The sequence below is a fragment of the Crocuta crocuta genome, unplaced genomic scaffold, assembly GCF_008692635.1.
Source record: "Crocuta crocuta isolate KB4526 unplaced genomic scaffold, BGI_CrCroc_1.0 scaffold248, whole genome shotgun sequence".
NCBI classification, from domain to species: domain Eukaryota; kingdom Metazoa; phylum Chordata; class Mammalia; order Carnivora; family Hyaenidae; genus Crocuta; species Crocuta crocuta.
Window position 1 is genome coordinate 2,129,664 of NW_027532409.1, and position 26,749 is coordinate 2,156,412.

Here is a 26,749-nt window from a genome sequence, read left to right on the forward strand (position 1 = left end):
TGAAAACTTTCCTTTAAGATCAGGAGCCAGTCAAGGATGCCCACTCACACCACTTCTATTTCAGCATATTCCCGGAAATCTTAACAGAGCACTTAGTCAAGAAAAATAAATAAAAGGCATCCAGTTTGGAAAGGAAGGTGTCAAATCATCTCTCTTCACAGATGATATGATTATGTATGTCGAAAACCCTAGAGTTTCCACAGAAATAACTGTCAGAACAAAAGAATTCAGCAAAGTTGCAGGACACAAAATCAACACACAAAAATCAGTTGTGTTTCTATATACTAAGAGTGAAAAATCTAAATAGGAAAATAGTCTCATTTACAGTAGCCTCAAAAGAACAAAATAATTAAAAAGTCAAAAGACTTGTACAACAAACACTAAAAACAGTGTCAAAACAGATTAAAGAAGACACAAATAGAAAGACATCTTATGTTCATGGATTAAAAGACTTAATATTGCTGAACTGTCCTTACTACCCAAACCAATCTACAGATTCAGTGCAATTTTTATTAAAATCCTAATGGAATTTTTTTGCATAAATAGGGGGGAAATCCTGAAATTTATATGGAATTTCAAAGGACCCTGAATAGCCAAAACAATCTTGAGAAAGGAAAGCAAGGCTGGAGGCCTAAGAAATCCTAATTTCAAAATATATTACAAAGCTATAATACGCAAAACGGTATGGTACTGGCCATAATGATGGACATAGACCAATGGAACAGAATAATAGACAGCCCAGAAATAAACTCTTGCATGTGTAGTTAAATGATTTCCAGCAGGTGTGCCAAGGTTACACAATGGAGATAGTCCCTTCAACAAATGGAACAGGAAACACTGGATCTCCACATGCCAAAGAATGAAGTTGGACCATTACCTCAAATTAACTCAAAATAGATTAAAGACCTAAACATAAAGCTGAAACTATAAGACTTCAAGAAGAAAATATAGGGGAAAAGCTTCATGATGTTGATTTGGTAATGATTTCTTGGATATGACATGAAAAACACAAGCAATAAAAGCAAAAACAGACAAATGGAACGATATCAAACTTAAAAATTTCTGCACCTCAAAGGAAACAATCAGCAGACTGAAAAGGTGACCTATGGAATAGGAGGAAATACTTGCTAACCATGTTTATCTGATAAGGATTAGTGTCTTGACTATGTAAAGAAATCCTATAACACAACAACAAATAACCTGATTGAAAAATGAGCAAAGAACTCGAAGAGACATTTCTCCAAAGAAACTATACAAATGACCAACAAGTATATGAAAAGATGTTCAGCATCACTAATTGTTAGGGAAATTCAAATCAAACCAAATGAGGTATCACCTCATACCTGTTAGGGTGGCTAACATTAAAAAAAAAAAACCCAACAGAAAATAACAAGTGTTGGTGAGGATGTGGAGAATTCATTGTTGGTGGGAATGTGAAATGGTGTAGCTGCTGTGGAAAATATTATGAAGGTTCTTAGAAAATCAAAAATAGAATTATTATATGTCCAGCAAGCCTACTTCAGGGTGTATACCCAAAAGTATCCAAAGCAGGGGCTTACAGGGGTATTTGTACACCCTTGTTCATAGCAGCATTATTTACAATGGGCCAAACATGGAAACATCCTAAATATTCTTCAACAGATGAGTGGGTAAAGCAAATGTGGTATATATGTACAGTGGACTGTTATTCATCCTTAAAAAGGAAGGAAATCCTGTTACATAGTATAACATGGATGTGCTTTGGGGACATTATCCCAAGTGGAAGAGGCCAGTCACACAAAGACAAATACTGCATGCTTCTCCTTTTATGAGGTATCTAAAGTTGTTGGACTCCTAGAAGCAGAAAGTAGAATGGTGGTTTCCAGGGGTTAGGGAGGGGGAGAGGGGGACCCATTGTTGTTCACTGGGTATACAGTTTCAGTTTTGCAAGATGAAGAGAGTTCTGGAGATAGATTACACGAGAATGTGCATATAGTTTACTGTGCTAGACACTTCAAAGTAGTTAAGAAGGTAAATTTTATAGTATGTGATTTTTACCACAATAAAAAATTGAGAGGGGGCACCTGGGTGGCTCAGTCAGTTGAGACTGTAACGGAGACAGTTACTGTCTTCTCTGTCTTGCCTTTAAAACTCCTTTGTCTGTAAAATGGGAATGATAGTAGTTGCTCCAGGGTTTGTCGTGGGAGAGAACTGAGGCGGTGCGTGTACACGTGCAGTACTGAGCACTCTACACTTTGGCAGGTGTGGCCACCGTACCCCTGTGACTGCTACCTTGCAGTTGCCTTCAGCGCCGATCACTGACCCACTTAGAATCGTTACTACTCTCCTTGATCATTGACTTGAATGACAGTTTGGGGCTACTTTGAGACTTACTTTCCAATGACATGGGAATTTTTCCCCAGACCAAATCCATCTTTATGTTGTTCACTTCCCAGCCTAAATTACCAAGAACATAATTTAACTCTTCCTCAGTGAAGATAGCGCTGGGCCTGGGGGTCTGCGCCCTGTAGACAGAGCTGTGCACTTTCCTGCCCCTGACTTCTGCTGGCTGCTGCCTTCAGGGGAGCACGTGATCCCTCCGTCTGCCCCGGCACTGCTCTTTGCTGCTGGGTGTGCATTCTCTTCCCTCTCTCCTCTCCAGCCTTGTGTTCATGACCACTGCTGTTCATCTTTACCCAGGGCAGAAAAGAGGACCAAGGTAAATCCGGAAGGGTCACAGATAAATGACGTCACCTGGAATGGGACCTCAGAAGGGGAATGATGATGATGTCCCTCTTCTACAGAACTGAGTGCTAGAGCTTTCTGTCCTCCACTTCTCTTGGGTTTGATGTCCTTTTAGTGGTTCCCAACATACTCACATGTTTTTGCAATCATCACAACTATCTAAGAACATTTCATGTTCTTAGGACATTTCATTCCCCCAGAAGAAACCTTGTACCCATTAGCAGTCGCTCCCCATTCTCCCCTCAACCCTTGGCAACCACCAGTCTACTTTCTGTCACTTTGGATTTACCTCTTTGGGGCATTTCCTACAGATGTGGTCGTATAACACGTGGCATTTTGGAGCTTCCTACTTACAGTTGCCACGTTTCTGTCTATGTTGGGGGCATCTTAACGGTACTTTGCTCCTTTTTACAGCATAATAATAAGCCAATTACATAGACATGCCAAATGCTGTTTATTCATCCGTCTGTTGATACACATTGAGGTTGTTTCTACCTTTTGGCTATTACGATGTTGGTGCCATGAGTGTCTATGTACAAGTGTTTGTGTGAACATATTTTTATTTCCATGCATGTACCCAGCACTAGAATTACTGGGTCTTCTGGTAAGACGTATTGGTATTTAACTTGAAGTTGAAGAACTTCCAACTGATCTACAAAGTGGCTGGGCCATTTTACATTCTAGCAGCAGTGTACAAAGGCTCTGATTTCCCGCATCCCCACCATATGTGCTGTTATGTGTCACTGTGATTACAGCTATCCCGGTGGATGTGAAGTGGTACCTCCTTGTGGTTTCAGATTTTCATTTCCCTGAAGACTAATGATGTTGAGCACTTTTTAATGCTTATTGGCCATTTGTAGCTCTTCTTTGGAGAAAGGGTCTGTTCAAATCCTTTACCAAATTTTAATAGGGTCATTTGCCTTTTTATTGTTGAGTTGTGTATATGAGTCCATATGTGCTGGATACAAGCCCCTTATCAGATCTGTGATTTGCAAATAAATTCTCCCCTTCTGTGAGTTGTCTTTTTCACTTTCTTGCTGGCAGCCCAAAGCACAACCGTTTTTAATTTTGATGGAGTCCAATTCACCTGTTTTTTTTCTCATGTCACTGGCACTTTGAGATATTCTATTTGATGTCCCCAGTACATCTTAGGAAATCTGATTTGCTCACTGGGTACAGAATTGCATTATTCTTAGTTTTCCTGATTTGGAATTGTAAAGCACTTGCCTCACAGTGTTTGCCAGTAATAGAGGGTCTTAGAAATGTTGATACTTGTTGAGCTGGTAAACCCATTTCTGTGCCTTTAGCCTCGGGAAATAATTTGATAGAGGAAATATATCCTGTCTATGCCCAGAGGTCATTTCACTGTCACCTGTGACAGTGGGACACTGGAAGCCTGTCCGGTAGCAAGAGGAGGGTGATTAAGTTCATAGTGGGATGTTATTAGGCAACTATTAAATAATATCATTATGAATTTTAATGAAAATGTTGATGATGAAATCTTCAATTAAAAAAACAAAACACAGGGCACCTGGGTGGCTCAGTTGGTTGAGTGTCTGACTCTTGATTTTGGCTCAGGTCATGATCTTGTGGTTTGTGGGTTTGAGCCCTGCCTCAGGCTCTGTGCTGACAGTGTGGAGCCTGCTTGGGATTCTCTCTCTCTCTTCCTTCCCCCACTTGTGCTGTCTCTGTCTCTCTCAAAATAAATGAGCAAAAAAAAAAAAAAAAAAGAAAAAGAAACCTAAGTATGTGCCTTGTCTGGCTAAAATATGTGTAAGACATTTGGGCTAGGTGGAAGGGTATACAGCATTACAGGTAGTTGTAGTTTTATCCATTTTATTTAATACTGATATTTTATCTTAAATGTCAATTTTAAGATATTTTACCTAGGTAGCAACTAAAAATTTAATTTACAAGATATGTGCATAATATTTCCGATCTGTGGGGGAAGTGGTAGCAAGTGGCTAGGTCTGGTGTGCTTATTCTTATCCTGCCCAACTGTTCTTTTAAAAGGAATTATTTTTTATCATCATGATCATCAGGGTTAGGCTTACAGAAAAATAGTTTGCTGTATTTAAGAACTTTGTTGCAGGATTCTCGCACAGAGAGTCGTGACACGGAGGCTTTTCTTTCCAGGAAGTAACTTTATTCGTGCCAACACCGCTCAGTTGGGTTCGTACCCAAAGAACTGAGCGGCCCACATCACACGGCATAGTTTTTTATACGTTTTCTTTTTTTCTTTGTCTCCCATATATGGTAGCACACATAAACATGCAGTCTGATTAAGTGGTCTCAGTTTACAAGGTTATGGGGAATGTAGGTACCTAGGCGCCTATCTAGGTGACCTTGAAGTCTTCTCTTTTTCTCTCTCTTTGGGGAGGGGTGCCTACCACAACTTGAGTAGAGATATTTTGTCTCTTTACATTTTCATATTAAATCCAAATACTGATGATAAGGTGATTTTGGAATTAGAATTACTGTTATTTTAGTCACCAGTATTACAGTTTGCTAAAAGAAAGGTAATGATGATTATGTTGCTATTATGTTAATAATAGGGGTCCCAGAAACACTTTTCTCATGGCATCTGATGAAACAATTATAATAATTTTACATGTAAATAAACCAGTCATCCTAACATTTGAAACAAATTTCGTTAAAAAAATTTTTTTAAGTTTATTTATTTAGAGACAGAGTGAGCAGGAGAGGGGCAGAGGGGAGTGGGGAGAGAGGATCCCAAGCAGGCTTTGCACTGTCAGCCTGAAGCCCGCTGTAGGGCTTGAACTCACAAACCGTGAGATCATGACCTGAGCCGAAACCAAGAGTAAGATGCTTAATGGATTGAGCCACCCAGGCGCCCCTGAAACAAATTCCAAATGGATCAAAGATGTTAAAGTTTTTTTCTTTTAAGGAACAATAAAGGCACCAAAGGAAATAGAAAGGTAAGTAAGCACGATGCTGGGTCACATGTAGTGTGCACACCCAAGGTGATGCCACAGTCCGAGCTCCTGCACTGCACAGTGGGTCCGTGGCTCCTCTGACACCCGACCTTTGGCTTCAGCGGAGGGGCCGCAGTCCGGGGTACGGCCGGTAGCCAGGAGGTGCTCTGTGTTCCGTGGCCTGGACCGGGTGTGATGGGGCAGCAGGCAGGGAAAGGCTGCAGAGGGAGGCCCGGCTCCTGTGGCAGCCGCAGCCCTGCACCCACTTTGCACGCCGTGGCTGACTTGGCCTCTGGGCCCGGCTTGGGGGAGGCAGAGGCGGCGTCTTGTTGTCGTATGTGGGAAGGCTGTGAAAAGAAAAACCCTTGTTGGCCCAAACATTTAAACAAGAATTACACTAGGATGTTTTGTTCTCACTCTGACACGGTCAGAATTAATTTGGACATCCGAAAGAGGATTATTTTGTTGTTGTTTGGCTTTTGAATCTGCGTAACTTAATACAACAACACAGAGGGAAATACAAAACGAAATGCATGGCTTAAGTCTGTCAGATGGTACTGGAACATCCCCAGGGCGTTCTTAAGGGCACGATTTTGTGCCATTGTGCCATTGTGCCATTGTGCCCCCTTTTGGGGGGGCTTCACATTCACACTGCTGGTGACCTTCCTGTGGAAAGGCCCCGGCGATGGGAGCAGCAATGTGTGGGCATCTGAGAAGTGCACGGCCCACGCCCGAGAGATCGTAATCACCATTTTCTCTTCCTCCTCAGGTTTGGTAGGAAAAACTTGTGTTCTGCAAACAACTGAAAAAGCTGCCATCGGAAGCCATTTCTTTGGCCCTCATGGAGCAGCTGGAGCTTGCACAGTGAGGCCCTGGACGGGACGAGCTCTGCCCCGCTGATCAGCCAGAGCGGTGGTCGCCATGGCCAGCAAGAGGAAGTCCACCACCCCGTGCATGATCCCGGTGAAGGCGGTGGTGCTGCAGGAGGCCGGTGCGGAGGCCCAGCCCGCTGAGGCCTTGCCCGAGGGGCCCCAGCAGGAGCCGCCCCCCGATGTGCCCGCCGGCGGTAGCAGGGAGGTGACCCAAATGCCCAGCAGTACCGAGGGCGCCACGCTGGCCAACGGGCACCGAAGCACTTTGGATGGCTATTCCTATTCCTGCAGATACTGTGACTTCAGATCCCAGGACATAACCCAGTTTGTGGGACATATGAACTCAGAGCACACAGACTTTAACAAGGATCCAACTTTTGTATGCACTGAATGCAGTTTTCTGGCAAAAACTCCTGAGGGACTCTCTCTGCACAATGCCAAGTGTCACTCGGGGGAAGCCAGCTTTGTGTGGAATGTGGCCAAGCCAGACAATCATGTGGTCGTGGAGCAGAGTGTCCCCGAGAGCACCTGCACTCCTGACATCTCGAGTGAGCCCAGCGCTGAAGGGGCTGACGGACAGGCTGAAATCATCATTACCAAAACCCCAATCATGAAGATAATGAAAGGCAAAGCTGAAGCCAAAAAAATTCACACGCTCAAGGAGAACATCCCCAGTCAGCCTGTCGGGGACGCGGCCTTACCAAACCCGTCGGCCGGGGAGACCGAGGCAAAGGAGGGGGACCGTTCCCTTGTCGACGGGGCGGTCCCAGCCGGTCAGCCGGCCACAGGCTCGGCAAAAGGGCCGCACGCGGCCAACGGGCCCCCGATGGGAGCAGTGCCGGTGCTGCCGGCCGGCCTCGCCCAGTTCCTCCCCCTGCAGCAGCCTCCCCCTGGGCGCGCCCAGCACCACCACCACCAGCCGCCACCGCCCACATCCAAGTCACTCCCCAAGGTGATGATCCCCCTGAGCAGCATCCCCACCTACAACGCGGCCATGGACTCCAACAGCTTTCTGAAGAACTCGTTCCACAAGTTCCCCTACCCAACCAAAGCCGAGCTCTGCTATCTGACTGTGGTCACCAAGTATCCGGAGGAGCAGCTCAAGATCTGGTTCACGGCCCAGAGGCTGAAGCAGGGCATCAGCTGGTCCCCTGAGGAGATTGAGGACGCCCGGAAGAAGATGTTCAATACAGTCATTCAGTCCGTGCCCCAGCCCACCATCACCGTCCTCAACACGCCCCTGGTTGCCAACGCTGGCGGCGTCCAGCACCTCATCCAGGCCGCCCTCCCGGGCCACGTGGTGGGGCAGCCGGAGGGCACGGCGGGGGGNTGGCGCGTCCCTGCCGCCGGCGGTCACGTCCGTCCCCAAGCCGCCCGCCGTGGCACCCATCAACACGGTGTGCTCCAGCACGACGTCGGCCGTGAAGGTGGTGAACGCGGCGCAGTCGCTGCTCACGGCGTGCCCCAGTATCACCTCCCAAGCCTTCCTCGACGCCAGCATCTACAAAAACAAGAAGTCTCACGAGCAGCTGTCGGCTCTGAAAGGAAGCTTCTGTCGGAATCAGTTCCCAGGCCAGAGCGAGGTGGAGCATCTGACCAAAGTGACGGGCCTCAGTACCCGAGAGGTGCGCAAGTGGTTCAGCGACCGCAGGTACCACTGCCGGAACCTGAAGGGCTCCAGGCCCGTGTTGCCCGGCGACCAGGGCCCCGTCGTCCTTGACCCCGGGCCAGACGTGCCCTTCACCCCAGTGGCCAAGGCCCCTGAGGGGCCCTGCATCCCGCCGGCAGCCACCCTGGCCGCCCCACCTTCTGCCAGGCGGCAGGCCTGGCACCAGACCCCCGACTTCACGCCGACCAGGTACAAGGAGCGAGCCCCCGAGCAGCTCAGAGCCCTGGAGAGCAGTTTTGCACAAAACCCCCTTCCTCCCGACGAGGAGCTGGACCGCCTGCGGACTGAAACCAAGATGACCCGGAGGGAGATTGACAGCTGGTTCTCGGAGAGACGCAAGAAAGTGAGTGCCGAGGACACCAAGAGGGCCGATGAGGGCGCCACTCCAGAGGAGGCGGCGGCTGCCGAGGACGAGGATGAGGCCTGTGACCTGAGGGTCTCCGGTGGAGACGGCTCCCCAGAAGGGGCCGGCGGCCACACGCTGGCCGAGCGCAAGGTCAGCCCCATCAAAATCAACCTCAAGAACCTGCGAGTCACCGAAGCCAACGGCAAGGGCGAGCTCCCGGGGCTGGGCGCCTGCGAGCCCGGGGACGGGGGGCCCGGGCCGGGGGAGCTGGCCGAGCAGCCCCCGGGCAAGGCGAGCTGCAAGAAGACGGCCCAGCAGCGGCACCTGCTGCGGCAGCTCTTCGTGCAGACGCGGTGGCCCAGCAACCAGGACTACGACTCCATCATGGCGCAGACGGGGCTGCCGCGGCCCGAGGTGGTGCGCTGGTTCGGGGACAGCAGGTACGCCCTGAAGAACGGCCAGCTCAAGTGGTACGAGGACTACAAGCGGGGCAACTTCCCCCCGGGGCTGCTGGTCGTCGCCCCCGGCAGCCGGGAGCTGCTGCAGGACTACTACCTGAGGCACCAGACGCTGTTGGAGCGGGACCTGCAGAGCCTGTGCGACAAGACCCACATGAGCTCCCAGCAGGTCAAGCAGTGGTTCGCCGAGAAGATGGGCGAGGAGACCCGCGCCGTGGCGGACACCGGCGGCGAGGACCAGGGCGCCGGCGAGCCCGCAGTGGTTCACAGAGGGACGGGTGACGCGTACTCGGAGGTGTCGGAGAACAGCGAGTCGTGGGAGCCTGGCGCCCCCGGGGCCAGCTTGGAGCCCTCTGACGCGCCAAGTCCCCAGGCTGGACTGGAGCTGGGTAAGGAGGGCCCCCCACCGCCCCTGCCCCCGGAGCGCGGGCCGTCCTCCCGGGGAGGGGACGTCTGCTGTCCCTGTGGCTGTCCCGCAGCCGGGGCTGCTTCCCGGGCACCTGGCGGCAGGAGCCATCGGCACATGATGAGAATCTGACACAGGGTGGAGAGTTGGTTTTTCATTTTGTTTCACGTTTCTCTCAACCTGTGCAGGGGGTGGGACCACAGCTAACCTATGAGGGTGCCAGCTTTTCTAGACATTTCTTAGCAGTCGGAGAATAGGTCAAAGCACCGTCTTGAGTCCAGCAGAGCCACCAGCCCTGCATAGGAGAGAGCAGTGGGGCTGTTGACAAAATTCAGCTCACGCTGGCGAGCAGAAGAGGGGCTTTAATTGTCCTTAGAGACGTGAAATGCTTCTTTCAATTTTTTTTTAATGATGAATGCCCTGTAATTTGTTATTTCTGTTGTTCTTTCTAATTTGAAGTAATGGAAAGTCATCTTCCCCCTTGTGCAATCAAAAGCCTGCATTTTGTTCCTCAGTTTCTCCGGATCATATCTCTGGTATTAGTACTGGAAAGAAAGCTTGAGATGATTTTATTGAAGATAGTTGTGTAGCTACAGACAAGTCATGTTGTTGATATTGGGTCCTGACCCCTGCGTCCCCAGCCTCTCCGTTCCTTCCCCACCTCTTTTTATTTGTCTCTGTAGAGGCCTTATCACAGTATGGCCAGGAAGTGATGAAACTTAGGTCTTCACAGGAGGCTGTGGAAACCAAGAAAGTGTCGGGGTGGGGGGGGGGGGGGGCTGNTAGCACCCGGCACAGCGAGGATCAGGCTGCCTTGGGGGCTGTACAAGTGACGGCTGACAGGCATGTGTTTTCTCCTCAGAGACAGACTGAATTTGAACTGATTACACTGAAGGACTGGCCAGTCTGGGATGCCGCCTGCCACGTGAAAGGGCCCAACCCGACTCTCCGCTGCCACATGCTGTTCCATGCCCGCCACAGGGCACGCACGAGAGCTTCTGGAGGCCTCGCCGCCAGCCCGGGGCCCGCTGCCACCGAGCGAGCCAACGGGGAGAGCAGGGTCCTTGTCAGTTCTTCCTCCCACAGTGTAGGACCTTTCCTTTGCCTTCCAGTGGATAAAATAGTTCAGATTTCATATTCATAGACACGAATCAAGTTTTTAACATAAATCCGCCTATACACATTTAATAAAACGTCAGATTGTAAACACTTTCATTACATAGAAACTTTGGTTAGCAAGCAGTACGTTGTCGTCTACATCATCTCTGAACATGCCCCGTGTCTGTTCTCTGGAGATCCCTGGGGCCATGCGTCCCCTCGGCGGTGGGCAGGGGGCACGCACACACTCAGAGGTGCAACTGTGCGCTCCTCCACGAGGGCAGGGCCTTTGAAGAGGTCTCTGCCGTCACGCCGGGCTTGCATCGCCCTGCGGGATGACGATCCGGGCAGAAGCGCCGGTCCCTGCAGTTTGAACAGGGACCCCGTGTGTGATGGTGTGCGCGCGTCCTGGTCGTAAGTCCTTACGGCCCTTCTCCTTTCTCAAGGGCGTCGGAAACATGGACCAGAACTTTTCAGTTATCAGATCAACTAGAGAAACATCTGTTGTCAAGCCTGATGTACTGACCTCTGTGCCCACGGTTTTGTTTTTGTTTTTAATCTGAATGTGTTGAGCAGAGGGAAATTGAGAAAAGTGGGGCTGAAAGTGGAAGGGCGCGGCCCCGGCAGGTAGCTTTGGCCGCTGTGGTTTTTAGAGCCCTTGACCCACACTTGCTTCAAGGCTGCCTTTGGTTTGGGAAGGAAGACCTGCACTCGGCCAGTAGTGAGGGTGAGAGCTGATGGGATCCGGGGGCTCGGGAGTTCTCAGAGCTGAGGTGGGCCTGGACGTGGGGGCTCCCGGCAGGACGCCCAGAGTACTCGTGGCCCCCACGCTGGGTGGGGCCTGGCTGGGTGCCCGACATTGCCGGATGGGTCCTCGTGAGGATGTGTTTCAAGCTTGGCATTTCTGCTCCAAACTTGGAAACAAGATCTCTGTCTACTTTAGCCTAATCTTCCTATCCATTTGTTTTTGTTTTTGTTTTTTGAGAAAATCACAGGAAAAGGTGCTTTTGAAACACTGGGAAACTTGCTTACAAAGCTGTACTACATGGTAAATCCTTATTTCCCCAAGACTGGCTGCTCGGAGAGCAGCGGATGGAGGGTGAGGCAGACAGACGTCCGGTCACATGCACTTCTCACCTTCTGGGGACCACCTGCTTCCCAAAGCACCAAGACCTCAGGAGCATGCTCCTCCCGGGCCCAGGCTGGGTGAGCGGCAGGGCCTTTGGGCAAGAAATCCTGGTGGTGGGTTAGGTGCCATCCTTCTCCCCAGCCCCGCCCGGGAACTGAACTGGGTAGGGCACCATGCTGGCTTGGCTCCAAGGAGATGGTGAAGATGGTAGTGGCGCCTCTGCCTTCCGGGAGAGGGGCTTTCTTTGCAAACCAAAAGCCCTTGACCCCTGTTCTTGTAAAGTGTCTTCCTTTCCTCTCCGGGCGCTGTAGGGACCACCTCTTGGTTGTTAACATGTGAGTACTTGGCAAGTTTTGTCCCCCACCCCCCACCCCCCCGTTGGTATCCTTTCCATTTGAGTGCCGAGCTCTTTAGCCCCAAAGGCCTGTTTGCAGAATTGCCAAGAGTGGTGAGTGCTTCTTCCTTCAGAGAACAGACAGCTGGGATTTTCCCTTTAGTGTTTATGTACCTGCAGATTAATTTATATATACATATAGATACAGGACGAATACTCACTTTATACTTTACTCAGAAGATGTACATCTGAGGTGTGCACTTGAGGAACCTAGTGGCATGTGGGTGCTGGGGAAAGTAGCCTGTGTTGCAGGCAGCGCTGGGACCCCTGGTGCAGCTGGGGTGGCCCAGCCAGAAGCCATCAGAGAGTGTGAGACGCCACCCTGCAGGCCTTGCTCCCAGGGTCCTGCACGTACTGGCCGGAGGGGTGTGTCTTTAGAGGGTTTTCTTGGTTATTTAACGTGTGTTCGTATTTCATTTACAACTCAAACAGCAGAGCAGAAAATGAATTACATGGTAGACAAGTTGGTGCAGGACGTAGGGACCCAGCCTCGGCACCAGCCTGTCTTTGAAAGGTGGGAACGCTACCGTGCTGCCGCCTGGGCATGGTTTCCTCACAGATGCTTGCTCTCCCCGCGGCGGGGCCTCCCCGCGCACGACAGGACCGCCCAGGTAAGGAGCCCCGCAGGCCGGACGGCCCCTCCTCCTCCCTGTGCTCTTGGACCGGAGTGGATAGTGGGGTTGGAGCCTCAGACCATGAAAGGTGAAGGCGAGAGACGCCCCATGGGACGTCGCAACAGGTGCACACGACTTTGGGCGCTCGGGGAACACTGCCAGCCCGGCTCGCGGAAACGCGCTGGCCCGGAATCAGAACTGCACCCCGTGCATGGGGACGTGGCACTGCAGTTGTCGGCCCCCTGTCCTGCTGTGAGACAAATCACTGCGGTTTTGCACACCACCTGAGGGCGTCTGTGATGTCGCCTCCAGTAGGAAGGCAGTCTGTGGGCTGCAGGGCTGAGAAGCGGGACAGGGTTTCATAAGGTGACGCGTCTTTCTTCTCCCTACGCACCTGGGCTTGTCAGAGCTAGTAAAATCTTTCGGTGTTTCTTGTTGCCCGTCTTGCACGTTTGGTTTATTATATTTTTTACATGGGGTTGTAGATCCAGTTTTAATAGGTGAAATTAGATCATTGTGATCAGAGAAATCTGGATTTATGATATATATACTTGGCATATTTAAAAAAATTTTTTTAGTGTTTATTTTTTGAGAGAGAAACAGAATACAAGTGTGACAGGGACAGAGAGAGAGACAGAATCTGAAGCAGGCTCCAGGCTCTGAGCTGTCAGCACAGAGCCGGACGCGGGGCTCAAACCCACAAATCATGAGATTATGACCTGAGCCGAAGTCAGAGGCTTAACCGACTGAGCCACCCTGGTGCCCCAACCTTATGTATTTTACTTATTTTAATTCTCGACTATTAAGGAGCTCTTTGATTTGAGAGGAGTGTTCCCATTTTCCAGAGCCAAGGGTTCCAGAAAGAGCACTGGATGGCCGGTTGGCCTTTGGCGTTTGGTAGCACCGTGTGACTTGGAGCTCCTGGCTTGGCCAAGTGACTGGCAGGTGTGCAGGTGACCAAAGCATGGGGGACCTGAGGCCCTGCGCCCTGCTTGCGGGAAGGACAGGTGCAGGAGCTGGGCAGAGTGCTGTACAGACCCCGACGTCCCAGCTGACCATGGCAGGCTGACCCACCAGGACGTTTCTGCATGTCCTCCAGGCTGAGCTGTCACTCTTGTCCTGCACAGGCCCTGTGTTACCTGTCTCTCCCCTCTGGCTCTGGGACATCTGTGCCAGGCCAGCTGCCATGGAGGGTGGGCATCAGCCTTTCTGCCGGGTGCTTGCCTTGTCCGCGCCCCCTCCCCGGCGGCCTGCCTGTGCTGCCCCGTGTCGGGCCCTGTGGCCTTGTGCCCGCCTGTTCTCTTCTGGCGCCGAGATCCTTGGATTGGAGCAGTCTGGTCAGTTTAAACATCACAGCCCAAGTGGGTAAAGGCACTTTGTAGGGGAAGAGAACCAGCCAAACCAAACTTGGAATTTGGGCTTTTTCTCACCCTCCCCCCCTTTCCTTGCTCAGAGTTTACTCGGGGTAGGTTATTGATCTGACCCACCTTTTGTATTGAGTTTAAACTTCCCTTTATCTCCTGTAAGTACAAGGCTCAGTTGTCAGCTGGAGAAAACAGATCCCGTAGACGGGCTAGGGTCCACACTGCTAACTCCAGGGCAGAGCCGGCAGCAGCCCGGGTCAGGACGCAAATAAGGCTGGGCTCTGCTCGCTCCCGCCCGGAGCCCCGGCCCCCGGCCTCCCAACTTGCTGCCCTTGCTGAGGAGCACAGGCCCACCCGGTCTTCCTGGCCTCACCTTAGGGGACGTCTCCACGTGGCTTGGGGAGCGCCTGGCACCTGAGAAAGCAGGGAGTGGGGAGCCCAGGCTTTCTTCTAAATGGACCACTCCCCAAGCCTGGCTTCGATCGAGGTGACTGTCATGCTGTTTCTCTGGCCACTTAGAACAGCCAGGCTGTGCGACAGCAGGGCTGAGGAGACCAGGCAACTTCTCAGCAAAGTGATGGGTTTTGATTTGGGCCAAGTGCCTGGGCAGAGGTGACGATCATGGGTGCCACCCAGCCCTGTCCCACACGGAATGGCAAGGCCTCGGTTTGAGTGTGTCCCTGCCTCAGTCTGTGTTGCGTTCCTGGCACCGGGTCGTCCTGGGAAGGCAGTTCTCAGAACCACCCGGCGCGTGTATGCGGGGGTGTGAAGTAGAGGGCCCCAGGGGGGCATCCAGAGTCTGCTTGTCTGTTCTTCAGTGCTGAGCGCACTTGTGAAGACTGAGGCCGCTAACCTGGCCTCTTCTTTCAACGGGGTCCTAGTCCTTCACCAGCCTGGAGACCGGACAGCCTGGATCCAGCAGGAAGCAACCATTCTAACTGCCGAAGTCTGGAGCAGGGGCAGAAGCCCGATGCCTGGCACAGACCGGGCAGGCCCTGGTCGCCCTATGGACAAGGGTGGGAGCGAGCACCTGCTGCCTTGATTTTGAAAAATGCTGTCTTTGGTTTGCAGGCCCGCCAGGATCCACAAAGGGCATACGGCTACTGCTTTGCTGTCGCCAGCCCCAAGGCTTCCGCAGCCCCCAGAGCCTGGCTCTTGTGGCTGTTCAGGCTGGAGCCAGAGGGAGGGGTATGCANGCTGGGGCAGGTGGCAAGCCAGGGTACTGGAAGGGGTCTGAGCGTCTGCCTGCCGCTAGGGCTCCTCTGGAGCCCGGCCCTGCCGTGTGTGCACCCCGAGCACTGGAATGTTGACGAATAGCTTTTCCTGGCTAATGCTTTGTGACTGCTGTTCTTTGCACGATAAAGGGGTGACTTGAAAGTATTTGGAAGAAGTATTCGGCTGGAGCCGAAGGCGAATTGTCCAGAGTAAAGGCTGTATGGAGTCCCTGAATATAGAAAGCTACAAGTGCATGGTCTTTCCGAGGAGTCAAACCCCAGAGTAGATGCATGGGTGGAGGGTAAGAATCTACCCTCGTGGTAGCTGTTCTGTCATTTGTGGTGAAAGAGAAAGACTGTCACTCATCCTTGGTTCCTGCCCACATAGTGGCGTCATTCTTGCAGTTTGCTTTAAATGCTGGCAGGGTGGGAGTCCCAGGCCAAGAGGAGCTGGCTGGAGGGGGCGCCGGGCCGCCCTCAGCATGGGCCCAGCATGGCCCTCGGGCCAGGGGAGAAAGGGTGGCCCGTGCAGTGGCGTTCCTGCGGCACTCGGGGGCCACCACGTCGCTCAGCTGTGTCGGGAAAACCTGCCCGTGCCATAATTGTTAGTACGAAGAAAACACGCCAACCTTCCCCTCTCCCCTGCCGGCCGCTGTCCACCGGAAGTTAACTGAGCACAGTGTTTGCGGAAGTCAGGGAGGTTGCCAGAGCTGCAGGGTCCTGCCCGAGAGCGCGGGTTCCTGGTTTCCTACCACCCGTTTACCTGGTCTTCGGAGCAACGGGAGGCCCTGGGAATGGCTGGTGAGCAGTCGGCTTTAGCGCGCCTCCTGTCTCCCAGAGAGACGGCTCAAAGACGTGACCATCTTGGTGCTAAGAGACAAGTGCCCTGTCTGGCCAGCGGCAAACTGCAACTTCACTGAACTGTACCAGAGGGTCCCCTCCCTGCGGTGGCCAGGTGTGAGACCGGCCCAGGGGGGCGTGCGCTGTCGGTCAGGCCTGGGTCAAACGGGAGTTCTTTATCCAGGGTGAGTGTTTTTAACAGAAAGACGTAAATTGCCTTTGGACAGTGGCTGTGCCGAGGTCGAGTGGGCTGCTTTCTCTGGGCTGTGTCTCCAGGCCTCACGCGGTCCCCTGTGGGGATGCTGCTATTTCTAAGATGCAAATTGCACATTTCCTAGATTTTGTATCTGCGGATTTGGATAAGGGAGGGAGCAGGGCCAAACTGCTTATACAATTTGATACTGGGCCGAAATGGTACTTCAGATCTTTTGATTGTTACTAAATAAAAACGTAAATATGTTTCACATCTGCTGACTTTATTTTGTGGGGTAGCTTTCAGAAAAACTAAGAACATCTCACATCTGCTGACTTATTCAGTGGGCAAGCCGGACCTTAAGCTTGGATGGATGAGCAAGGCCATTAGCCTCAGCCCGCTTCAGGAAAGTTCTCGTCTGTTTCCCATGCTGCTGTGTCCACGGGACTGGCTTCTGTGTGACAGAACTGTGATTTTTAGAATTACTCTAAATAGACAAAAGGCACAGGAGTGAGACTTGGCAGTCATCAGGTGTCTTGTGAGAGGGCCCTGGGAAGTCCTTTTCTTGTCCCTTCCTCCCTCCCCACTGCCCATGACGAGAAGTGCTCAGAAGCAGAGCATTTTCCTTTTTGCTGAGGAGGGGTTGTCGAATATATTGCTTAAGGACCTGGAAGCCTTAAAGGAACAGGATTACAAGCCTAATTTCTGGGGCACCTGGCTGGCTAGGTTGGTGGAGCATGCAACTCTTGATCTTGGGGTTGTGAGTTCGAGCCCTACCTTGGGTGGTAAAAATTACTTTTAAAAATCTTTATAAAAAAAAAAAAAAAGGCCAGTTTCTAAAATTCAGAGCACTTGAGTCTTGTTGGGGTGACCCTGAGGGCCTGTGACAGGAAAAAGGGAGCCCAGGTATAAAATCACCTGGGGCAGAGACACACCAAGGCCGGCCAGTGATTCTGGCCCCAGGTGGACACCAGGACCTGGAGTTGGCTCCAGGCCAACGAAGTCTTGGGAAAACAGCTTTGTGTTGACTGTAAAGCAAGTCCTTGGAAGCAAGAGCAGCCTGGTGCGGAGGCCTGAAAACCAAGCAGCGGAAGCCCGGGGTGAGTACAGACTCGGGCAGGGGCTTCCTGGGACACAACCGCGGACGGAGGTGGCAGTAGCAGCCTCCTGGGGTTGCTGAGCTTCCTGGGGGCAGTGGCAGTGGCCTCCGGGCAGGAGTCCCCTGGCGACCATCAGAGAAAGGCCCAAGGAGGATTCTCCAGTGGAGACGGGGCGTGATCCCTTTAACTGAGAGGTGAGGAGGTAGGACCTTATTTTGTTCCGTGAGCTAGTGTGGTGGGATAACCAGATCCTGCTTATAGTGGTTCCCTTTCTAAACAGAAACGGTGAGAGGATGGGCTCAAACCTAAAGACAAGGGAGGTTTTGTTTTGTTTTTTGTTATCTTAGGGAGCAAGAGAGCATGGACAGGGTAGGGACACAGAGAGAGAGAGGGAGACACAGAATCTGAGGCAGGCTGCAGGCTCCAGGCTCTGAGCTGTTAGCACAGAGCACGACACGGGGCTCAAATTCACAAACTGTGAGATTATGACCTGAGCCGAAGTCAGACGCTTAACCGACTGAGCCACCCAGGTACCCCCAAAACAAGTGAGTTTTTAAGCGGCCCCAGCCTCCAGGTGGGGATGTGCCTGGGAGGAGGGGAGGGGGGAGGGTGTCTTGTGTGCTTGGCACCACAGATCTTATTAATGGCACTGTCCTTAACTGGAGTCAGAAACTGCTGTCTTCCCCTCTTAGAGGGGTTCTCGCCCTGACTGCTCTTTCTGCAGGGGCTTTAGAAAGCTGCTGACCTTGCAGGTAGCACTGTGTGCACGTGTGCACTGGGTGAGAAGTCCAGGCCTGCCACTTTGAGCAGTCTGCTTGTCCCTGGCGTGCTAGCCAGCCAGGAGAGGGGACTCCCCCTGCAGGGAGCCAGTCCACTTTTTGTCTTTGCCTCTGGTACCACGGACTTCCCTCTTTGTGGCCCTCTGTGGTTTCTTCTGCCCACATTTGTGGGTCTCAACCCTGACTTTCCACTCAGTTCACCTGGGGAAGCTTTTGAAAAATACTTAGGTGCTTTAGGCACTGGTATTTTTTTTTTTTTTTTGATGTTTATGTTTTGATGTTTTGATGATTTTTTTAATGTTTTATTTATTTCTAGGAGAGAGAGAGACAGTGTGAGCAGGGGAGGGCCAGAGAGAGAGGGAGACAGAATCCGAAGACAGGCTCCAGGCTCTGAGCTAGCGGTCAGCAGAGCCCAACGCGGGGCTCGAACCCACGAACCGCCGAGATCATGACCTAAGTGAAAGTCGGACGCTTAACCGACTAAGCCACCCAGGCACCCGGCACTGGTATTTTTTAGAAGCTTCCCAGGCGATGCATAACCCAGTGGGCAGAAGCTCATGCCTCCAAGCTGTCGCACCACAGGAACGTGGCCCGCACGCGTGGTGAGGCGAGCAACTACCCACCCTAGGCCGAGACAGTCAGTCTCAAGTGAGGGTCTCCCATCACCCCCAAGCCCTTTGTGGGGCCTCCTGGGTCGATTAACGAGCTCAGGTCTGTATGGAGAAAACGGAGATGAAACTGATCTGTGCATTTGCAGGACTCAGAGCTGTCATGTTCTCCACCAGGAAGAAAGATCAAGGCATTTGCAGTGAAAGGCAAAGGTAGTGCAGCAGGGGAGCCCTGGGGAGACACGTGCCTCAGGCCCACGAAGCTGCCTTAGGGACGCCACACACCGAAAAGACACTTGCTCAGTAAATGGAGGTTCATCCTGATTAAAATAAAAATCGTCAACACGAAAAAGCCAAGGGTGTCCTGCGAGGACAGGCAGACTCTTAACGGAAAGGCCACAACTCTTCCTCCACACATTAGAAAAGCTCTCTCCTGGCCACAAGAATTGGGAGCAAGAAAACCCTTTTCAGGGAAGTTCAGGTCAATGGGAAAATGACCATCCTTCTGAGTAGAACAGAGAAGCCCTAGGGAGAAAGCCCCGGGGGGCCAGCAAGACCAGGAGCAGTGGGTGCTCTGATACTGGCTGTTGTATCTAGTTCAGTGGATGAAGGGAAGTATTTTAAACTGATCCCAGCTCTCCAAGTGGGTGGTGCTCAGGGAACTAGAATGAACGAGGACTTGCCCTCAATCTGTCAACTTGGGAATTGTTAGGTCTTTGGTCTGACTTGTCATATAGAAAAGGGATGCTGGGAACCTGTAACTTTTTTTTTTTTTTGAGAGATTGAAAGGGTGCAAGTGAGCGAGGGGGCAGAGAGAAGCGGGGCTCCCCCAGGGCTCGTGTTTTACCTGAAGCAGAGCTCGAGCTCACTAGTGGGCCTCAAACTCATGAACTGTGAGATCATGACCTGAGCCAAAGTCCGATGCTTAACAACTGAGCCACCCAGATGCCCCTCAGAACCTGTAACTCTTAATCAGCCTTGGACTTGACTAAAAATCCTGCTCTTTCCCCACATTGTTTGGTCTATGAATTATCACACCAGCAATGTACTAATAATTACCATTTTAAGAACCAACTGATTACACTTACCTGCATCTTTTCAGGATCCTTGGGCTGACTTTCTAGGCCTGTCCCCATCCACCCACCAGGCAGGCAGCTGTGTGTGTTGCATCATTCTTGACCTGCATCAGTGCAGACCACCAGGAAAACAGCTGCGGGAAGGTAAGGGCTGGGCCTTTTCATCCACGTCTGGGCAAAGATTTGGTCGCAAGTTATCGAGGTAACCAGAGTGGCACCTGGCAAACCTTTCTTTCAAAAGCTGCTGTTCTTTGAAAGGAGAGGCTTCTGTGAACTGGGGAAGGGCTCCGGCTGCATCCCGCTCACCACCAGGGCTGGCGGGCTGCTCTCCCCCAACATCCCCTCTGCAGGTGAGCTGGAGGAGAGGGTCTTCTCACCCTGCTTTGTAGCCCAGAGGAGGGAGGAGCGTTTGACCAGGGAAGTTGCCAAAAACTCCCTGCCTGCCTCTCCTGCACAATAACCACCTGGCAAGTTGTCTTCCTGGAGCCCATGAGAGAGCACCCAAGTTAAAGGGACGTGGGGACCATCGTGTGGCTGGCAGCTCTTAAGAGGCCAAACGAGCGCAGTGGGCTCGCGTGTGCCGGCTGCGCTGAGGGGCGCCCTCGTGCCCACGGGCCTGGACCCCTGCGTGGGGCTGCCTTCCCAACCTTCCCGTCTCCTTTCCAGGGTCTTTTCACCAACTAAATGGAAGCAGCCAGCGGCACAGTGGCCGTCCCCTCGCCTACGCACAGCACAGACCCGTCCTTAACCTTCTTGTGTTCCTAAGGACCGCACACGGCATCGTCTTTGCCTTCAAACAAGAACCACCGACCAGAACAGGCTTTGCTGCTGCTGCTCCTCCCACCCCCGGCCCGTTCCTGACGGCCTTACCGTGCGCAGCACAGCTGTCCCCACGTGTGGGCTGGTCGCCGGCCCCTCCCTGAGGCCCTGCTCCAAGGCTGCCTCCAAAGGTGAGGAGCGGGGAGAGTCACTAACTTTGTTACAATACTACTGAGAAGAAAAATAATACGGCTGTTCTTTTCAAAAGGAAAGCTTTTCCAATAAAATTTACGACTTTTGTTAATATTTCAATTATAAACCAAACGCTGGCAGCCATACGTAGCTATGTTTGCCATGGACAGGACTGCAAGGTCGTACTTGCAAAGACAGCTTCAGAATTAGTTTAAATAAACCAATACATTTTCTCAGAAATTGTATAATTTCTTTTGGTTTACAATTCATGATATGGGAAGTTTAATATAACGTTAAATAATTTACCTTCTACCCTAAAAGTAAACTATAGAAAACTGAATCACTATTAGGATTGAATAATAACAAGGCTTTAACGGCTCAGTGGTTTTTCTTAAGAGTATATAAATATATAAATCTCGAAAAGGTAACACTGTTAGTTGAGCTGTAAAATCCATAAAAATAACAGTTCTGCCACAGTGCACAGACCAGTTCATTCGTTTTGCTTCCCCCACCCCCCAGCCAAGCAGCTTTCCGGTTAGAAGTGGAAGACAGAGAAAATCATACATCCTATGTGAAATAATGAACATCGTAGGAAACAGGGTGTGCAAAAAATAACCTTTAAAATTCCATACTCCAACATCACAGATGCCCAGTAAGGACTTTCACTGGTTTAATGAATACTTGGGCTAATCTCCACATCTTCCCACAGTGCGGTCTGCAGACTCAGAGCCCAGGTCTTCTGCTGCAACGGGGAGAGTGGTCTTCAGCCTGGAACAGGACGGGGGTGGGGGGGGAGGGGGTCCCCTGGCCGGCCTGCTGAAGGGCGCCTCGAAGAAGGACCTGCCAGTTGTGTGGCACTGCCTGAATGTCCTGGGGAGAATCCCCGGCGTGGCCTGCGGCACGCTCCTCCCTTCTGGCCGTGCCAGCGCCCGTCTCCAACAAAGGCCTCAAGTCCACCGGCCTTGCTGTCAGACCTTCTGCCGCCCGGTGCCCTCCGCGGAGAAGCAAGGTGTGCCCTCCTAGACAAGGTGGCAGGAGTTGTTGCTGTGCTCGGCCAGCACCGGTGAGCAGGTCGGGACTCCAGGCTCACGTCCGGAGTGTCAACCTTGGGCTGCCCCCCGGCTTCGGGCAGCAGGCAGGTGGTGCAGCCCAGAGCAGGGCATCCAGGTTCCCCTCATCCTCCCACGGTCCTGAGGGGCTGCTGTCCCCATTCCAGCGGCACCCTGGGCCACCTCAGGCCCCTCACACAGTGGCCCGCAGGGCGAGCCTCCCTGGCCCACAGCAGCCTGGGCCGCCCGATGCTGCTATTTCTAACACGGTCCCCTGTATCCTGAGGGCTGGGCTGTGGTCCCAGCCACGGGCAGCATGCCCTTGTGCTGTGTTCTCCTCCTTGAGCAGGCAGGTCCTGTGCTCCTCTGCCCTGGCTCCAGGGCCAAACCACGGGGGCATCTACCCCCACCCCTGCCCGGCTGGGGGTTTAAAGCTACAGGACAGTGTAAACTTGGGTTTGTTTCTCTGGCCCCGTGAGGCTGCTGCTCCTCCTCAGGAAGGTCAGCGGTTCCTCAGAGCCTCCTGTGCCACAGGCTGAGGCAGCCACGGTCCTGGCCCCACAGATGGAAAGCTCCATCTCCAGAAGTCAGGATGAGAGGTGTGTGCTTAATTAATTCGAGACAAAGTACAGTGTTTGCCTTCACCCAGAGCTGGGGCCCGGAGGCCCCGGACAGTAATACAACTCCTTAATGGCTTGGTTTCGTCTAGCAGTCACTGCTGGAATCCAGGCTCCAGGGCCAGGAAGGCTGCCACGACAGGCCACGTCTCAAGAACCCAGCTCACGGCCCTCCATGAGGTGTGCGGCACCTGCTGCTCTCAACGAGGCTGGCGCACAACTAGAGGCGGTTGTCCCCGTTGACCCGAGTCCTTCGTGGGGCCCTGGACACAAGAAGAGAGTGTCCTTACCGGCGGTGGGGCCTCAGAGCGCAGTGGGACAGCCCGGAGCCAGACAATTATAACTTCCACCCACCCAGGAGGCACGAGAAGGACCCAGAAGGGGCAGCAAGCACTTCTTCCCATCTTTCGCACCCCTCGCCACCCATCCTCCAGCCCCTCACCTTCGTTCCCGACTGTCAAAATGGTCTGCCAGATGCTCCTGGGAGATGCGAAAGTCCTCAAAGGGCTGCTGGTAGCGGGCTTCGAAGGAGCCCTCCCGGGCCCGGCCATGAAACAGCTGCCCGGAGGCATCGGAGCCCCGTTCCCGCAGAGACAGACTACTGAAGGGACTGACGTCACCGTTCTCCTGCTTCCACAAGGGCCGTGCACAAGGGGTCAGTGCGACTCCTGGGCCTCGTGAGGCTGCCGCCCGGCTCCTCCCCAGCCCCCTTCCTCGTGGTTACCTTGGCAGGGAAAACCTCAATCTTGATGAGCAGGGAGGCCAGCTCCAGGTCCTCACTGTAGTTGTTCTTCAAAGGCACGGCTCTGTATCCTGGAAGGAGGAAGGCCTGGCCCTCAGCCCAGGATGGAGCCAAGCAGGGGGCCTGGCCACCCTCCCCAGGTCCCCAAGCTAGCTCCCAGGCACCGTCTCTAGGAAGCGTCCTCACCTGCCTTCAAGCCTTTAACCGGGAAAGTGGCCTGAGCCAGGAAGTTCTGGTCACTGAACATGTCCTCCTCATACACCACAAAGCGCAGGAAGGCGAATTCTGGGTTACTGATCTGGAAGTGGAAGGGCTTGGCGGGCCACACAGGGTTCAGTCCATTGTCCACTGCAAAAGTCGGGGCAGAAGGCCTCAGGCCACCACCAAGAGAGAACAGGGTCACCGGTGCAGAGGGGCCTGCAGGGTGTGGTGCGTGGGGAAGGCAGACCTACCCACAAACTCTGTCTTCTGCTTGACGCTGTCATACTCCGCTCCAGCCACCTCAATCTCCACAAAAGGACAGACAATGCCCCGGCCATTCTTCGGCAGGTGCCGGGCCCCCAGCACCTGGAAGGCAGGCAGAGATGGGCGAGGGGCTGTCCTTGCCGCTCCCTCCTAGTCCTCACTGTGCAGTGGAGGCAGTGCGCCCTCTGCTGGGCCCCAAAGTCACGGCCCACTGAGTGGCTCATGGCATCAGGGCCCTGAGCGCAGTAGTATTTGAAAAAGCTTCAGACAAACTTTTCACGGGAGTTTCTGCAATTTACTTCATCAAACCCATGTCTGTTTCAATATGAAAATCTTTTAAGTTACCTTCTCACAATGTAAAAAAAATCGAAATCTCAGGAAAGCAGCACACGCTCACCTTGTGCTATCCTTTCCCTCCTTCAAAACTGCTCAGCCCCACCAACCGGCACCCCACAGCTTCTCACCAGGGGGCGTCAAGTGCTCAGGGATTGTTCTAAGAGGTGGGGACAGGGACCAGTCTCCCTCAAGCCCCATTCCAGTAAGTGCCATCCCACTGGCTCCTGCGGACAGTGCACCACGGGCACTAGTTTCCTGTCCTGCCAGGCAGCGGCTACCCGTGGCCTCCCTGGACAGCCTGACGCTTTAGTGCCAAGAACCGGCTACATTTAGCCCACCTGCCTGGGACTTTCGCCACCCTAGGCCCAGCCCCACTGCGGAGACTTGCAACTGCCTTCCCACCTCAGAGGATGGTCACACCTTCCTCGTGCTCAGAAACCAGTCCAGTGCCCTCTCTGCAGTCATACTAACCAGCACCCCATCCTTGACTCCAGAAACGAGCCCCAGCAGAGCAACCCCCACCCACCCTGAAGCCCTCAGGTGAGCACCACCCACCTCAATGCAGATGGCATAGGGCTCCAGGCCTCGGAGGCTGCTCTTGTCAAAGGGATCAAAGGCCTCATCCCGCATGGTGCTCGGCTGCAGCACGTAGCCACAGTGGCCACCAGCCATGAACAGGGCCTGGTTCATCTGCATAGGCTTGTCTGGAAGAGCCGAGGTACAGTGGGCTCCAGCCCGACGCCCCGCCAGAGCCTCTCCCCACCCCACAGGGCCCCTCCTCACCTGGGGTCTGGAAGTTGAGAGCTACAAGCTGACTGCCACAGATCCACATGGGCAAGGGGTCATAATTGGAGGAGTCCAGCCTCTGGCCCTTGGGGTAGATGCGGGAGAGCTGCAGCCGGTTGTACTGGAGAAACTTCTTGCCTTTGGCCTTGTTCACGTATTTCTCAGCCTTGGTTTCCGGGAAGGATGACATGTCCCGGTAGCAGGCACGTTCTGTGCCAATCTCTGGGCCAAACAGAGAGAATGCTTAGAGCCCACCCCCTTGGGCAGCTCCCCCACCCCCGATACAAAAGGAAGAAATGCTCCCCCCCTTCCACCTGCCAGGGAAGGTGCCCAAACACACCCCACGGGGCCCTAGGCCCTTACTCTCTTCATCAAAGGGAACAGGCCGACAGTAGACAACCAGCTCGGAGAGCTCCAGGGCGATCTTCTTCCTTCGCTCCATCATCTTCCCCTCCGTGAGCTGGTGACACACACACGTGGCCTGGAGCCCCACACGGAAGGACCCCCCTGCCAGCCTCAGGCATACCTACACTGCAGGTGCTCTCTGGGTCCTGCCCTGTCTCCCGAATCTTCCCGACCCCACTGGGCAGTAAACGCCAGAATCCTCCTTCCTCTTCTCTGCCCCCGAGGCCACACTAGCCCTCCTAAAACTCTTAGAGGCTGTGTCCTGGTCACCCATGCCCCAGTGATAGTACAGGGTCCCGGGGTTGGCTGCACTCTCTGGTGATGCTCTGTGACTGTCAGGTACCTAGCCTCCCTTAAGTAAGGTAACCTCCTGTGACTTGAGTGGGGACTCAGGTCTCTGGCTCAGTCTTCGGTGCTGAGGAGGCTCCTCCCACCTCGATGCCTAATAGCCTCAAGGCCTCAGATGCTGTCATGCCTGACGCAGCCACCTGCCCACCACAGCGACTCTCAAGCGCACCTCATCCTGTCCTCATACCTCTGGAGGCCCACTTTCTTCATCAAGAGTTCCTATGCTCACACTCTTACTTCCTCTTTCAGCCCAGACCCCAGAATACATCCCCTCAACCAGCCAGTCTGCCAGTAAAGTCCTCAGCACCTTGTGTTCTCTGTGAGGCTCACAGGCGCCCATCCTCCAAAGCAGCCACAGACCTGTTCTGTCGCCCTCCACGCACACCCACACAGGAATGGCCATCACACAAAATTCCCTTAACCCTTGTGAATACTTCCTGCTCTCCGCTCCCCCAGGCTCCTCCCGGCTGGCTCCTCCCCAGCCAGCGTCAATCCTGCCCAGGCTCCAGCCCCGCGGAGGCTGTGCTTGGCGCTCCACACTCCGCAGTACCCACCACCATGGTTCCAGCTAGTGACACTAGGGCCGCTTGCTGCTGCCAAAACCACGGGCACTTTCAGGTTCCTATCGTGCCCACTGGTACCGCTGCAGCCCTCACACATCAGATACCACCCATGCCTGGCCACCTCCAGCCTCTCGGGCCCGCCCTCCCTGGCTCCTCCTGCCACCGACACCCTCCAAAGTTAAACCCTCTCCCCGCTCCACGCCACCCACCCCTCCCAAGCCTCTGGGGACCCACTCCTGCTTCCAGCACAGGACTGCTCTTGCCTCGGCCCGTGTGTCCCAACTGCCGACCAGGCAGGCAGATCCACGGGGTGGCCCGTGGCCACTATCTCCCTCTCCGCCTAGAACGAGCTGCACGGCCTGCAGTGTGTGCGCTGTTTCCTCCAGGCCCCGGCCCGGAGGCAGGCCTGGCACTGCAGGCGTCACCCCCAACAGGCTCACATGCTGCCCACCTGCACCCCTGCGTCCCACAGATGCCCCTCACCCTGGCGTCTGCCGTCTGGGCCACTTCTCGGATCTTCTTCACCCAGTCCTGCAGCTCCTCCTGTGAGTCAGCAGCGACATCCAGGGACCAGTGTGCCACAGAAACCATGCTGATGGAGAACACGAAGAGCCGGTTGTTCTTGCCCTCGGGACGGATGGCTGGGAGAGCAGGAGAACAGTACTTG

The 26,749-nt window shown here is 53.4% G+C and overlaps 2 protein-coding genes across 3 annotated transcripts in view; one reads left to right on the plus strand and one right to left on the minus strand.

Annotated features, from left to right (window-relative positions):
* ZHX3 (zinc fingers and homeoboxes 3) overlaps positions 1-13,083 on the plus strand; it is a 61,795-nt gene extending 48,712 nt beyond the window's left edge. Inside the window, 3 exon segments of the mRNA XM_077778836.1 lie at positions 6,430-7,861; positions 7,863-9,394; positions 10,274-13,083. Coding sequence (XP_077634962.1) covers positions 6,582-7,861; positions 7,863-9,394; positions 10,274-10,284 — 2,823 coding nt within the window. The 5' untranslated portion in view covers positions 6,430-6,581 and the 3' untranslated portion in view covers positions 10,285-13,083.
* An 8,057-nt stretch (positions 13,084-21,140) lies between these two features.
* The window catches only part of PLCG1 (phospholipase C gamma 1), a 37,165-nt gene continuing 31,556 nt past the window's right edge, over positions 21,141-26,749 (minus strand). The window contains exons 24-32 of one of the 2 annotated variants that reach the window (XM_077778891.1): positions 26,566-26,723; positions 25,130-25,226; positions 24,764-24,988; positions 24,536-24,684; positions 23,632-23,746; positions 23,366-23,527; positions 23,162-23,250; positions 22,880-23,064; positions 21,141-22,700 (exon numbers count right to left, since the gene is read on the minus strand). In XM_077778891.1, the coding sequence (XP_077635017.1) occupies positions 22,658-22,700; positions 22,880-23,064; positions 23,162-23,250; positions 23,366-23,527; positions 23,632-23,746; positions 24,536-24,684; positions 24,764-24,988; positions 25,130-25,226; positions 26,566-26,723 (1,223 nt within the window). In that variant the 3' untranslated portion in view covers positions 21,141-22,657. Of the gene's footprint in view, positions 22,701-22,879; positions 23,068-23,161; positions 23,251-23,365; positions 23,528-23,631; positions 23,747-24,535; positions 24,685-24,763; positions 24,989-25,129; positions 25,227-26,565; positions 26,724-26,749 lie in introns of both variants that reach the window. The other variant, XM_077778890.1, reaches the window with a different exon arrangement.